This window comes from Eublepharis macularius, chromosome 16 (genome assembly GCF_028583425.1).
Source record: "Eublepharis macularius isolate TG4126 chromosome 16, MPM_Emac_v1.0, whole genome shotgun sequence".
In the NCBI taxonomy this organism is placed as follows: domain Eukaryota; kingdom Metazoa; phylum Chordata; class Lepidosauria; order Squamata; family Eublepharidae; genus Eublepharis; species Eublepharis macularius.
Genome location: NC_072805.1, coordinates 25172378 through 25188791, shown reverse-complemented (window position 1 = coordinate 25188791; position 16414 = coordinate 25172378). Strand labels below are relative to the sequence as shown.

General features: G+C 41.3%; 1 protein-coding gene across 1 annotated transcript in view; it reads left to right on the top strand.

The window, feature by feature from the left end:
- Nucleotides 1–16414, top strand: part of WWOX (WW domain containing oxidoreductase) — a 748321-nt gene that overhangs the window by 207874 nt on the left and 524033 nt on the right. The window contains exon 8 of the mRNA XM_055000490.1: nt 491–755. Within this exon, the coding sequence (XP_054856465.1) occupies nt 491–755 (265 nt within the window). The remainder of the gene's footprint in view (nt 1–490; nt 756–16414) is intronic.

Here is a 16414-nt window from a genome sequence, read left to right as displayed (position 1 = left end):
CTGTTTACAGTATGTACGTTGCTTTATGTATTATCTTGCTCTTGCCACATTGTATTTCTACTTACCTACTAACATTTCTGCATTGTTTAACATGACACCTTTAACTTACGCTTTGTTTTAGATTTCTGCCTATTTCAGATCTCTGCAATCCTAGTCCTATTACATTACTTATTAGACATTTCATCCTATTGATTGCACTGATTTATGCTGTATAATCTGACTTGAGTCTCAGTGAGAAATATAAATAACATACATGAAATAAAATGAATAACCTTCTGTATCATGGTCCACATTTGCCTCTTAGGCAATTTCCATTCCACTTCAAGGTATTTGGTAGGTAAGCTGTCAGGTTGTAATGGCTGTCAGCCCAACTGAATTCACTTATGCAGCAAAGATATATTGATGATTGCTTTTTTTTTAAGTCCATAGAAAAATTTTACTTTAAATACTAAACAATGCAATTTACTCTTTGTTTCTTTTTTTGTTGAAGGTTTTCAGAAATTAATGGCCCCACAGGAAAACTTGACTTAAATCTGCTTTCTCCAGCTAAAAAAGATTACTGGTCTATGGTAGCCTACAATCGGTCGAAACTGTGCAACATTCTGGTATCCAATGAGCTCAACCGCCGTCTTTCCCCCCATGGGGTGACATCAAACACCTTGCATCCTGGGAATATGATGTATTCGTCCCTTCATCGCTACTCGTGGCTGTATAAGCTGCTGTTTACTTTGGTTCGTCCTTTTACGAAGTCCATGGTAAGTGTATGCCATTTGAAATAACCTCAGATTTTAAAAATTGAAGTACGTTTGTAAAAAAAAAAAAATACCCAGCAATACCATTTTAACATTTTTTGCGTAACTGATGCCTTCAGTAACTTATTCTGTAATCGTCGGATTTAGTATATAGAATTTGGTTTATTAGACTGTGCCGATTGCTCTGAGACAGCTGTGCTTTTTTCAGAGTTGTGTAATTGGGTAAGTTGTATATATGGAACATATGATTTGAATAAGCGCTGTTAAGAAAAAAACTTGCTGTGGCACACGAGAATATATAGGTGGAGTACAACAATATTGTAAAGAAGAGATGGGATAGATGTGTGTGTGGGGGAATCTTTTATATGGAATAGAGTGATCATTATCTCCGTCATATCACCTTTCACAGGGATCTGAAATTAGAATCCATTTTCATGTACTTGCCCCAGTTCTGCCTTCAAACCAAATGTTTTTGTTGGCAAGTTGCAGGGCAGAAAGGGTATCACATTTTAAGGCTGCGCGAGCTTAGCAGATGTTTCGGCAAGCAATATTTTTAAGAATCCTTTTGCATTAAAAAGGCTAAAAACCCAAGGCGATGGGGTTACACTTCCTGTTTCAGTGCAGAGCCAACCATTGTGCTTGAGTTTTGACAGATGTGCTGCCCTCCTTTTTTTTCTTCTAACGGATGGGAATATAATGCTGGTATTGTTACAGACCTAGAAATTATGTCGAAGTAAGCCCAAGAATTATTTTATCATTTAGCTATTTTATTGTTTAGCTAATTTTGCAATTATTTATTGAAGTGTAGTGATATAAATCTGTCCTGGAGCAATCAGGATTTTTTTTTTTTATGAGCAAGGAGACTGAAACGTGCATATTGGATATGGGTGGGATTTTACTAGGTTTGAAGCTCGACCCAGATGCCATGAGACTTATTGTACTTGTACTCAAGTTAACCCCTGTTATTTATCCTTTGGTTATATTTGTATTCTGTTTTTCCACATCTGGGGAAGGAAGCGGTTTACATCTTTAAAAGCATCTTGGAAACTAACCTTCAGTCACCTGCCCCACTGATGAATTGTGTACATTATGGCTGCTTGTTCCCCATCTACTTTGCCTGATCTAGTAAGGTGCTACAGGTTGCACTGATTGTAAGAAGATTTCTTATGACTTCTAATGGTTTCTGTGTTGCCTTTTGGGAGTACACTTATGTTCAGGGTTGCCAGGTATCTGGTTTTCACCCGGATGGTCTGGTATTTTCTTGGACTATCTGGGGAAAAAGGAATGAAAATACCAGACATGCTCAGCCTCCATGCATCCTCCCTACTGTACTTCTAGTAGCCAGCCTCCTTGGCTGCAGCTGCTAGAGAAAGCGTGGCTGTGCAGGCCTTCAAGGACAGCATGTTCTCCATGTCCCTGCCTCCTCTCTCTTCCCACCCCCATGCAAAGTGCGGGAGCACTTCCAGGGTGGCACAATGACATCACTTCCTGAAGTAATTTCATCATGCCAGGGCCAGGAGTGTGTTGCATGCAAAGATCTTTCCTCAGGCTTGCGTGTGTGGGGTGGGGGGTGGGGGGGTATGTGTCCAGTATTTTTGCTGGAACCATCTGGAAACCTTAACTATGTTCATGATAGAAATTGTTCGAAGTGAGATGCAAATCTTGACTCGGGATGCATGTGGAAGAACGTTGGGCTCGTGCACTTCCTCTTCCTGCTGCTCCTCTTGTGCTCACATGCTCTGGTTCCCTCCAGCACTTCTTGGTTCTTTGTGAACCGTAGTTTCCCATTACAATTTTGGTTTGCTGGCAGACTAACACTTGCACAGAACGTGGCTTGTGTGGTTTCAATGTAGTGACAAACTACACTTTGCCAGGAACCAGGAAGAAATGTGAGTGCTTGATGGGAGGAGGAGGTGTTGCCGCTGTGATTCCAAACGTTAGCATTCGTGACTGAGCCAGTCTAACGTGCATTTGTACATCACAAGGACTAGCCTCCCTGGGCTCCTTCTTATGGTATCCCCCACATGGTTAATTAGCACAGAAGAATTGACATTCTTATCTTAAAAGCTGAAGAAAATCAGAGGTGGTGTTGTTTTCCCCTCTAATCTTTGATCATTTTTATCATCCAAAAACAAATATCCTGATTTAATAAAAGTTGTTCTACAAATGAAAAAAAAAATCATTCAGAAAGGTTTTGAAAAGTGATCTTTTTTTAAAAAAATCTCCTGTTTTCTTATTTGTAATCTCTCAATTCCTTTTACAATTTCTTTTTCCCAGTGGCTGGGGCTAGCAGAGCTGACGGTGCTAATAGCTGATTTAGTAGTGGACAAGAAATGCCGGGGAACTTTGTATGTAACTCTGTAGGTTGTTGGACGGAGGATTCCTTCCATGCAGAGCACATGCTTACAGAATTACTTGGAATGCTCTAGCACAGATATAATGGCTCGGTCTGTCAAAGAGTAAAAGAATAGAAGCTTTTTAGGTTATGTGACTCAGAATGTGTGCTCTAAGGAAGATCAAGTCACACCTAAACCATATCCTAGCTGATCATGTTTAGGCTGTGTTTCAGTGCAAACCTCTGACATCTAATCCTTGCTCCTAGCCTAGCTAATCAAACCATTTTTGGCCACACTTCATGCAGCAGCTGTTTCAGTTATTAAGCCTCCTACGAGGTCTGCTGGCTGGCCAAAACCACCTTCATTTCTTTTTTTTTTAACCATCCCGGGATCAGCCCAAACGGAGGCGGTGGCTCTGAAATCCCTGACACGCAAAGGGCACCACTGAAGTGGTTTCAAGGCTGCATTCTAGCCGTGTCTGGGTGCCAGTGCATACTGAACTAATTAAAGTGATGCTTTTCAACCAGCTTAGCTCTTTTGATTCATGTAAGGCAGCTCTTTAATATGGAAGATCTTGTGTTAAACTTTCAGTAAATCATAAGAAGAAATGCCAATCTGTTTAGTACATAATATTTTCACCATAACTGAAGGTTCTATAATATATAGTGGCTTAGTTTAAATCAACAGAAGCCTATGTCTGGGCTCAACAAATCTTCAAACTGATTAATAAATTACATTCCAGGATTTGGATATCCTGCGCTATTCGTCCCTCCCCCACTTCTATGCTTCTTGAGCCTTACAGCTTCCTTGTTATTCATGCTACTTCTGTCTAGTTTGCATGTGTATTCCTTACATTTACAATTACAGTAGTGGCAATATTACAGGTGTGGCCAAACTTGCTTAATGTAAGAGCCACATAGAATAAACGTCAGATGTTCGAGAGCCGCAAGACATGATGCATTGAAGTGACTTCAGATAAAGAGGTGGGTTTGGGAGAGTGTCCTGAAAGTGACATCACAGGAAGGGGTGGGGTTTTGGTGCAGTATGCTGGAAGTGACATCATCAGAAGGGGTGGCGCTTGGGAAGAGCCATCACCTGACCTTTGAGTTGGAAGTGACATCACAAAAGTGATGTCACATCCTTGCTAGAGCTCACCCCCAAACTCCCCAGGTATTTTCTGAGTCAGACCTAGCAACTCCAACATTTTTACTGAAAATATGAAAGTCATGGAAAGAAAGAAGGAAGGAAGGAAAAAAGGAAAAGGGAGGGAAAGACATGGAAAGAAAGAAGGAAAGGGAGGAAGGGAAAGACATGGAAAGACAGGAGGAAAGGAAGGGAGGGAAATAAACTAAACTAAAATAAAATGTATGGCCACGCCGATACTCAGAGACCTCTGGGAGCCGCACAGTATGTGTAGAAGAGCCACATGTGGCTCCCGAGCCGCAGTTTGGCCACCCCTGCAATATTATGAATGCAATAGCAGGCATTGCACGTTACTCTGGGCTTGAACTGGGGGAGGGGTTGGGTGCAGAGATCTCCTTTCCTATCTGGAAGTTCAAACGTAAATCAAGTTCCTGGCTTTTAACAGTGATATCTGTAGCTTCTCTGTGTCTCATCACTTATTGATAATCAAGGGAGAGGATATAGGTTCTGACCTCTTAGACATGTCCGCAAATTTACCTAGATACCAAATTTGTTTAAATGGTATAGATTCCATCCGTAAACACTAGGAGCTGTACATCTGTGAATAGTCTGAAGGACTCACAATCTTCTTAGCATCATTCTGAAATGAAGAACAAATCCTGTGGAGGTTTAATCATTACATCGATTTCAAATGTATTTGAAATCAGGAATACATACTCTTAAAAAATACATCTCATGGTGTTTGTTAGGGTTATGAAGATTGTAATTCACATTTGCTTATGTACTGAGATATATTGGTACGTGGGGCTTATGTTAAGTGTGTGTGTGTGTGCCCACAACTGATTTGAGAAGATGGCCAGGTATTAAAAGGGGGAGCAGTTTCCTGGTGTAAGTATACAGAACAAAAGTGGAAAGTGAATGGTTACGTTTTTTTAATCATTGAAATCTAAAATATATATCATGCACTACTTACGTTCAACAGATTTTTTATTACAGCTTGCAAAAATCCTATTTAACTGTCATGGCTTGACATTGATAATTGCAAACTCTTAATTTTTTTTAAAGGTGTTTCAGTGTGAAACTTTTCATGCATACTAAACTTTTTTAGTATACAGATCTAGTCAATATTTTCATTGTAGACAAGACTAAAACTATATGCCATGGTTTGAGTGAACTAGATATTTTTAGGTACTAGGATATTAGATATGAAAATCAGCCTTAAAAACAAAAGTATTTAGTTGCAGATTGTTACGATTGTGACAATCGTGGTGTCTCTTGTGCTAGTGGCCAAAAAAGCAAAATTGTGTGGAAATCCCTGAATTGCAGTGACAGCAACAACAAAATATCTCTTTGTGAAACTCGGTACAAGAGTTAGACAGTACAATATCCTTTGCAATAGCAAGGAATTACTTTTTACCTATCTTTTTGCATCATTTCTGTTGCCAGAAAACACTTGGAACTTCAACTTTCTCACACTCAGGGCTTTTTTCCAGCTGGAACGCAGTGGAACGGAGTTCCGGAACCTCTGGAAAATGGTCACATGGCTGGTGGCCCCGCCCCCTGATCTCCAGAGAGAGGGGAGTTGAGACTGCCCTCCGCGCCAAGCGGTGCGGAGGGCAATCTCAACTCCCCTCTGTCTGGAGATCAGGGGGCGGGGCCACCAGCCATGTGACCATTTTCTCTGTGGGAAACCCACTGAGTTCCACCACCTCTTTTCCCAGAAAAAAAGCCCTGCTCACACTCATACCCACAGAAGCTTTGCCCTTCATGTCAGCTTTGCAGGTTGCTCTCTAGATCGTTCCCTACTAATGAGGTGAATTAGAACTGAAGCCTTACTGGTACAGAGCTCAGGGCGTGCATTGAGGCATTCTTATATCTCCCTTTTTGCTTTAAAATTTAAACAAAAAACTTCCTGCAGTACATATTTAAATGATGTGCATAACATTTCAGTCACTTCTTAAATAGATCGCATAGGATTAAAAAAAAATTTTTTTCCCAATGTTACAGCGGTTTTTCCCCACTAGGTGTTTAATGTCAAAAAATATCCTGATGGCTTATGTAACACGTTTGTACCGACGTTGGATTCTTATCTTTAGATTCCAAGAAAGGAGTCCCCCCCCCCCAGACTCAGGAAAATTGCTGTCCCATGAAATGAAATAGTCTTGTGATATATAGACTACTTTATGAGGTAGTGGAAGTATACCATATGTTTACAAGGGGACGACATTGTACATAAAGAGCATAAAATTTCATGTATTGCTAAGCAAATTCCCGTAAGAAACCGATAATTTCAATTTTACCAGGAATTATAAGCCTTGATCTTCTTGCCCTCTCTAAAGGTTAGGCCCCTTGTGGGGGAAAAAAAAATCAACATATTATTCCTCCTTCATTAGTTATAGCTGTTTTCTAAGCTGCTTTCTTAATCGCGTGTATCCTGTTGTATTTTATACTTTTGCTTTGTTGTTATTTCATATCAAAATAGAATGTATGAATGGTCCAAAGCACAGTGCCCCAAGAGTCCATTGGCTTGGATTTTATATGGAGATAAGGCACTTTTGTACAATATTGTGAGCTGGTTTTGTGCACCTAGTTGTTTCCCACTCTCTTCCAGGAATATAGGCCACTGGAAAACCTTGCAGAGCAAGATGAATGTCATGGCTTCTCCCTATCTCAATGCTGTCTGGCCTGGGCACCGTCAGACTGTCCATTAGGTACACCTAGCCAATTGCCTAGGGGGCAGTGTAGGATGTACAGCATCTGGCCCTGTTGACCCCAACTGCTTGCCGCATGGCATTGGAGTCTGCAGCAGCAAGTGGCTTTCCTAAGAGGCACTCTTGGAATGGGCAGCTAGCTGGGTGTCTGCTCCCTTCCTCAGTTCGGAGGGCAGGCCCAGCTGTCTCTTTCCACTGGACAGGGATCAAGAAGGCTTTGCCTACACTCACCACCTCCACACTTTGCAAAGGTAAAGAGAGTGTCTGCCATCTTCCCACTCCCCACAGCAGTGTGTGGGGCAGCTTGGGCTGGCCCTGCTGCTGGGAACCTGATGGTATTTGTACCTCTCCCACATGCCATCCACACTGGATCTCTTATATAAACCTACTCACCCCCTTCGGCCGTCTTTAGAGTCCTTGCTTCAGATGCCCCTGCCATCTGAGTCTAGACAGGTGGAAATCTGGGAAAGGGCCTTCTTGGTCATGGTGCCGAAATTTTGGAACTTCCTCCCCAGGGAGGGAAATTCCCCTTTCTCCCTCTGTCATTGTTTTCCCTCAGCAGGTGAGGACTTTTTTTGTTTCATTTGTACCTCCGGTAAATTCTAATTGTTCCTCCTGCCTGGTCGTGCGTTTTTTCTGTGTCTGTGTTTTTATTGTATTCATATGTACATTTTAAATTTTATTTTAACATTTTAAATGTTTTAATATCTGTCGTCCGCTGCCTGAGGGAGGCTATTTTGATGGGAAAGTGACAGGTAAGGGTTTTAAATAAAATAAAATAAATATTACCAGAAAAGCAAATAATCAGAAGCAACCACTGATGTTATAAAAAACAGCTGCACAAGCGGTGGCACACCGATCCAAACACTGCCTGCAGTCCTCTAATCACGTACCAGAGGTAGGGTTGCCAGGGGCCTTAGAAGCTAAAGCAGAGAGTGCAGAGGGCTGGGGGAATAGCGGAGTACCCGCCTCCTGTGTGTGCACATAGCTCGCATAGTGCACTCTCGCGTTGTGCCAGAAAATGACATCATTTTCTGGGGCGATGGAGGAATCACGGTGCACACTGAAGCGGAGAGCTGTGAAAACCACTCATCTAGTGCTCCACTTCAGCGCGCACCTCGACTCATTGGAAAATGAGTGTGGCTGTGCTTGCTGAAGTGAAACTCAGTGAAAACTACCTCCAGAGGGGCAGTTTTTTTAGGCTTTCGGCTTCAGTGCACACCGTGATTCCTCTGTTGCCAGCTTGATGGGGGAGCACAGGACCCCATGCAAGCACTTTCCCCCCATACCTCCCCCCACTGGCCGGGGGGGGAAGCAGGTGTTCATGGGAGTTTCCCTGTGCGGGGGCAAATCTAACCTCAGGCCCATCATGAATTCCAAGCACCTGAGAGACCACAATGTAAGGCTGTGGCATTGATCCATATTGGTGAGTCACAAGTTGTGGAGGCCTGCCTTAAGGTGATGCAAAAACTAGCTCTGATGCCCTGTTTCCTAAGAGATCTTTCAGTGGATCTTGTGTAGTATTATAAGATCATCCAGGCTGCTGAAAGAACAGATCCCAGCCGCTTGTGAAGGAAGTCAGCATGTTTGATAAATGTGCACGCACGCGCACACACACATACACACACACACACGAAACTTAGGCCTAGAGACATTAAAAGCAACAACTCCAGTAGCCATTTTAACAACCACCAAACAACTGATTCACAGACACCACCAGATGGTAGATGGCCTCTCCTGCCACATTTGAATCTATCTTAACTGTATTGTCCTTTGTTAACACTTTACCACATGTAGGGAAAGTTGTCACATGTGGGAGTAGTGGCTTGTGTTCGCAGGCAAAATACTGTTTCACGCACAGTTTCATGTGCTACACACACACAGATATATATTACAGCGACTGCTTCTTAAAAGGGTTCTTCATGTAGTGATAGCAATACTTTATGACCTTTGGGGGTGAGCCTTTTTTTGTACCTTATTCCAGTCTTCATTTCCTTTCATGCCATCTTTATTAGGGGAAAAAATGCCATGCCACTTTAAACTTTCCCCCAATCAGTTTCATATGATGGGTTCTCTTTAATCATTTACATTCTGGGGAAAGTCAAATATTCCATGGGAAGCCAAGGTAATCTAACTGAATGTATGGTGTTTGTGCAGCTGGATATCGTATTTATTTGAAGTATTGAGAGAAGTCTCCTCTGACTTTGCAGAAAGAAAGAACGGCAAGTAAATATGAAGGATGTCCAAGTAATCTGAGCCTCTTTTTTGAGTCATCATAACTATATTTTGAAAAAAGGGGAAGGGGGCACCAAAGTTCTTATAGAATCTTATACAATTGCTCTTTATTCAGCATGTTGAACTACTTTAACCAGTTTCAATATTGCTCGATAACCCAAGAGGAAAAACAACAACAACACATAATCATGATCAATTTAATCAACACAGCTACCTTTTAAATTTATTTTGCAAATACTTGAATGTAGATAAAAAGGGGACACTCCAACTAGAGTCGTTATTCCCTGGTAGATGACTTTCAGGATGTCCCCTTGCCCAGTCTCAATATACGAGTTTGGATCTTTAAGATCAATGCTGCATTGGACAGAAGTTCAGCTCTCTGTTCCAAATCCCGCCCCCTGGTTCAGGTTGTTCAAGAGGGACCATGGCAGAACCTCTTATTTGACTAAAATCTCCTTTCCTAGTCTTAGAATGGCTTTGACTTCCCTGAGGCTTCAAACCATGCCCTCAGCCATTCTAGACAGTCTTTACACACCAATACCAACAGATGCCCTTTTCTGTATTTGTGAAGCTTCAGTCCCTGAAGACCTTCCACACTGTATTTTGTTCTGCCCTCTGTGTGCAGAGCCCTAAAATAAATTATTTTATGTTGTGGCAAGTTGTGAATTTGGTGATGTTCTCTTATTGAACTGTTTAGTTATTTTCCCCTGATCCCTTAGGGCCAAAAGCTTGTGCTGTAGTTTCAGTTTCAGTTTCCCTTTTCATTGTTCCCTGTTTGTTTCTACTTAGCAGAGGCCAGGAAATACCCTGCTTTTGTTCCAATAAAACTTTCAATCCTGGCACAGTGTGCTTATGGAATTATTACAAATTCCTTTGTGAAAACTTAAAAATCCAACGAATTCTTCCCCTGTGATCGAAAAATTAACCCTTCTTCTTTCCGACTTGGATCTATACGTCTCTTATAGAGTAGCACAGTTTGCCCTATCAGCTAAGAAAATTGGAGCTCAATGTATGCTTAATGGTTGAAACTCTTTCACCTAGATATAACAACAACAACAATTGTGTATATATACCGCTCTTCTAGACAGATTAGTGCCTCACCCAGAGCGGTGAACAAGTTAGTGTTATCACCCCAACAATGCAGCTGGGGAGCAGGGGTTGAGATGAGTGGCTTACCCAAGGCCCCCTACTGAGCTCATGGCAGTACTGGGATTTGAACCAGTAGAGTGCTGATTCGCAGCCGAACCACTTTACTACTGTGCTACAGCAGCACCCTATCAAAGGCGCTCATGTGTTTTAATGTCTCCTTATGTTTTTTTTTAACATCATAGTTTTATTGTTTGGTGTTTATGACTTGCTAGAAGGGAGGAGATTAGGAGGTTTCATTATTTTATTTTATTTATTTATTTATATTTCAATTTATATACCGCCCATCCCCAGGGGCTCTGGGGATAATTAGATAATTAGATAATACTACAATATTAGTTGACCTTAGATAGACTTTTTCAAGCCAATTGAACCAAGGGGTCCAGATCTGTGGGCCCTTGAGCCATCCTACGTACAGAGCTGTAAAGTGGGAGGAAAACATGGCCTCACCTCCACAAAGAAGGAAGGGGAGAGAAGGAGAAGGGGACAACTAGATTTGCTGCTCTGCCAGGACCTGAGCCTGGCTTTCACCCACTGGATGAGATTTGCCCAATTGGAAGGGAGAAATGACACTGGAAAATTCAGAGAATCAAAGAAAAGCTAGACACCTGCTGCTGCGGATGGTATTAAGCACCCAAACATGAAATCTACATGGATTTTTCAAGGTGTGTTTTTGCCTAAGAATCCTGGAATTGTGTAACCATTCTGGAAAATCATAGTAAGACCTGGAACAGCAATTTCCATGTATATTTTTGTCTCGGGAATTCTGCAGTGCTAGTACCTAGTACCACCTATCCGTGTTTATTAAGGTCATTGACCAGCATAATTTAGAATCAAACAATTCGGTTACCATCAATTGTTAAAAACAACCACCAACAGGATGGGCTAGAGAAAATAAATTACTTATAAATGAATTAAAATGGATAGGTATATTAGCATATTCAGTAAAAAAATAAAATAAAATAAAACTGTGCCCAGTAATTTGTGCCTCAACGGTGTTTTGAAGTAAGTTAGCCTTTAGTCCCTTTTATATCTCAGGCGTTCTGTCGAACTTTGCAAATAGCTACACAAAATGTTGCCGTTGCTGTTAGCTGTTTTTTTCTCACACATAAGCAGCATTTCCACCTGAGCTTTGTTTGATCAGCCTGGAAAGCTTTTCAGTAAGGGGGCTATATACTTTAGATCAGGGCTTTTTTTCTGGGAAAAGAGGTGGAGGAAGTCAGTGGGTTGCCCTTGAAGAAAATGGTCACATGGCTGATGGCCCCGCCCCCTGATCTCCAGACAGAGGGGAGTTTAGATTGCCCTCCACGCTGCTCAGCGGTGTGGATGGCAATCTAAACTCCCCTCTGTCTGGAGATCAGGGGGCGGAGCCACTGGCCATGTGACCATTTTCAAGAGGTTCCAGAACTCCGTTCCACCACATTCTGGCTGAAAAAAAGCCCTGCTTTAGATGGATTTTTTGATGGAGAGGGCAGTAGAGTAAAATGTGCTCTGTCATTTCCACTGCTCCTCTTCCACAAGTATCTCTTCCCATGGAATCTTCTTGTGACTCCCCTGTACTTCTGGAAAATCATAGTAAAGAGTGTGCCATCTGGCGAGAGCGAAAACTCTCCGCTGTTCGGGAATCTCCAGTTGTGATAGATATTTGCCGTTAGTACCATCTAGTATTTAAAATAATGAGATGCGCTTCTATCATAAACTGTGGGTGTGTATGATCCAAGAGTCTCAAAGAATCTAGGTTTTGAACTCAAGAATCTTACGGCATAGGTTAGCACCTAGCCAATGAGTCATCTGGGATTGCCTGTCCTTGGAAGGATGGTTCCAATACAATTCTAAATTAGTTCTATGCTCACATGATGCCTCAGCCTCTTCCTTTCTAAGTGGTCAGAGAAACTTGTGCTTCCAGTAAATTCCAGTAGCTTGGCCTTCTGCTTTGGCCTCATGAGCAGAGCAGTAAGTTCTTCTGACTACTGCAGCTCCCACATCTAATATGGAAAGCTTCCAAATCCAGTCCAGTTCCAGCAAATGATGTCAGGAATGCTGGATTAGAAACAGGGTTCCCAAGTGACTGCCATTGGTGGGCAATCTCCCGGTGGTTTGCCCCATTGCCCACCAGTCACCAGCCACCCGGTGATCACCTACCACCAGCAAGCAACCCAGGTAGGCTTACAACAGGTAGTTTCTTGGCAGGGCACGACGTCACTTCCGGAAATGAGGTCATCACGCTTCACGCAGGAGTGCTCTCGCACTTTGTGGGGGGGGGCAGTTTTGGCCCCAAACATGGCCAAAACATGGTAACTTTCAGAAGTAATGTCATTGCGTTGGTGCCGGGAGCACATGTGCAAAGAACTCCATGCTGGTGAGCACCACCACCCCTCCTGCCATGAGCCCTAACCAGAAACCACATCTGTTGAATTTCACTTGAGGTACAGCTCCACACAACCCTAGCCTGTCACTCTAGCATCTTCTGAAATCCAGCAAGATTATATGGGGCTACAGTAGCATGCTTGCAAATGTTTCCACCCTATGTTGCAAATTCAGTCAGGCTATTTAGTTAATGCATTAAATCCAAAGGAATCCCATTCAGCTAGATAATTTTTCCTGTTAGACTTTTGGCATATATAGAAATGCTCAGGATCATTTTATATGGTTTTCTTATTTTTCACATTCATTCATTTTCTTTTGTGTTGGGTTAACAACAACAACATACAATTTATATACCACCCTTCAGGACAACTTAATGCCCACTCAGAGCAGTTTACAAAGTATGTCATTATTATCCACACAACAACACACCCTGTGAGGTGGGTGGGGATGAGAGAGCTCTTAGAAGCTGTGACTGACCCAAGGTCACCCAGCTGGCTTCAAGTGGAGGAGTGGGGAAGGTTATATATGGTTTTTAAACCGTTTGACCTTAAAATATAGGAAGACTATATCACAATTTTAAAAAGACTTAATTTAAAATAATCCCACATATTTTGTTGAAACAAAAGTGATTCATATGTAAGCCCTTACATATGATTACAGCCTCCAAACTGTTTTTTGCCAGGCAATGGAAAACAAACAAACAAATAAACAAACTAGACTTTAAGACTGGTTGTTGAAAATAAAGGAAATCTCTACTGTAGTGAAATTAACTGCTTATCAGAAAAGTGGAGATATTTATAGTAGGTATCTTTTATGGTTAAGAGCGATACAAAGAATGGGAATAGCAATTATATAACTGGAAATAGTATCGATATTGTCAGTTGATGGTGAAGGCTTTTATATGTCTATGGTGGCAGGATGAGGGGACTTAGATTGATAATGCAATTTACAAATATTGGTATCTTTTGTATATATCTGTAACCTGTTTATTTTAATAATTTTTTAAAAAAAGAAAAACAAAAGTGATTCACTAATCACTACATTTTCTGTAAAGGCTGCCCTGCACAATCTTATATAAGATGATTTACAGTGTATATTGAGGGGAGTGATCCTATTTAGTCTTCAGTTCAGTGAGAAAAGTGAATAAATATTATTAAATTGATTATTCATACTTCAATATAGAAATATAGATTTAGCAAGAGCATTTTACTTATTTGAATTATAGTGGAAATAAACATACTGTAAACAGTCTTAAATTTCTGTATATCTAAAAGTTGTATTGCACATTTGCACATTGTGTGCCCATTTTCCTTTTTTTTTTTGATACAGTGTTTTTGGGGAAGATATTTCTATATTGTTTTATTTTTCTGTTTAGATTAATCATATCAATCTCCTTTTGGCAACTGGATGACAAATATGAAGAGCATAGTGAAATTCCATCCATTATTTTAGTGACACTACATTTTTCCAGTTTCCTAATACCGATATTGATATAGCAAACTCTTCTGTGCATGTCAGAAATCCATATACAGTACTTGAGGAATTATATTAATTGGGGAAAAAATACCATAGAAAAGAGATAAATATAGCAACTGGGGTGATAAATCATATTTAAAATAAGTACACAGAGAACAGTTCATGTAGAAAACTGGCATCTATTTGTCTTGGTATGGTTAACAGAATTGTGGGTTTCTGAAACAGTAAAACATCCCAGGTGTTGTCTTTATTCTTCCATTCCATGTTCTGGATATGTCATACATTATCATCCACTCCTCTCCTCCTCCTCCTCCTGATAAATCAGGTTAGTGGCTTACAACATGCCATTCAATTCAGGATAGATTTGCTGTGATATATTTTCCTTCCTAGATGTAAGAACTCTCCAATGTTTGATGTATTATCGAAGGCTTTCACGGCCGGAGAACGTTGGTTGTTGTGGATTTTCCGGGCTGTATAGCCGTGGTCTTGGCGTTGTAGTTCCTGACGTTTCGCCAGCAGCTGTGGCTGGCATCTTCAGAGGCGTAGCACCAAAAGACAGAGATCTCTCAGCGTCACAGTGTGGAAAAGAAGTTGGTAGGTCATTTATATCTACTCAGGAAAGTAGGGTTGGGCTGAGTCATCCTGTAAGAGTTTCCCAGGGTGTGGAATGCTAATGGAGGGAGGCTTCACTGTATCCTGAGGAGTGAAGCCTCCCTCCATTTGCATTCCACACCCTGGGAAACTCTTACAGGATGACTCAGCCCAACCCTACTTTCCTGAGTAGATATAAATTACCTGCCAACTTCTTTTCCACACTGTGACGCTGAGAGATCTCTGTCTTTTGGTGCTACGCCTCTGAAGATGCCAGCCACAGCTGCTGGCAAAACGTCAGGAACTACAACGCCAAGACCATGGCTGTACAGCCCGGAAAATCCACAACAACCATCATTCTCCAATGTTTGTTTTTCCTCTTACCAAAATTGCACAATATCAAAAAGTAATTTCTTAAGCTTCTGAAACCAAGTAAGGAATGTCCTACATATATCTCTGGCATAGCAACTGCTGCAGGTTCTAGTGGACAGTTCCATGCTTACGTGACTTTCACCTCTCCCAAAGGGGAAGTGAAACTGACAGAGCCTTCGGGAGGCGAAGATGAAATAAATCTGAGGAGCAATCTTTGCCGGCTCTAGAGAGGGAAAACTGACAGAGCCTTCCGATCTGTCTTTTCAAACTCAGCTTCCTGGCTAACATTGTGTCTCTCTTCACTTGAGTGTCCTTATGTAATTCGTCTCGTGTAGAGAGACTCTTTTGGTCATTGTCTACTTGTATCTCACTATCAGTGTCAACTAAGGGGGACATTTCACCAAATACTTATAAATGTGGGTTTTCCAGACAGGAAAATATATAGATAAATTCTAATTGATTATATCTGATGGATAAAGGTGCATGGCTGTATGCATTGCCTTCCATTTGTACTGATTCTGAAACTCTTTGTAGCTTTTGTATTTCTTTGATTTTTTTTTAAAAAAGGCAATTCTTTCTTTATTCTTCTGAGACGCATATTTCTCTGCCAACTCAAATAGCTGGTCATGTTTCAGCAGCAAATGTCAAGAGTAAACAGATGAAAGTGTGTTATATATTTTTACTTTGTTGTCAGACACTATCGGTTTGTCATTTTTCTGCGAGTTTTGTTTATTGCAGTAAATGCTGTTACCACTACAGTTCTGCTTCCTTCGACTTCCATCACAGCTGTTCTCCTGAGGTCAAGTAAATGAATTATCAACGTTATCCCTCTTATCCATTGAACTGGTTTTGCTTCTGACACTTCTGAGAGAGCTGGCTATTTTCTTTTTTCGTTTGTTTACAGTAGAACAAAGCCACCAGATCGTAATCTTAACAGTCGCTTTGGGAAGACAGAAGCCGATGGTTAGTTAGGCCTGAAAGCAAGGCCAGGAAATAATGTACCACCTGAGATGCAGACCTGAATACTCCTATAGTTTGTGAGTTTATTAAATTATGAACTTGCCAGTGCTGAATTTCTTCAAGGTGTTCCAGCCACACTGTGTCCCTTGCCCACAGGTACTGAGTTAAAATGGACCGAGATGTTACCTTTCTGACCCACTATTGTGTGGCAGAATCCATATGATCTCTGAAGATGCCATGTTTTAATCTGTCTTCAGAAGAGTGCTTACAAAGTAAATAGCTCAGCTTCAGCCCGCCGAGCTAAATGGTAACTCAAGCCATACTA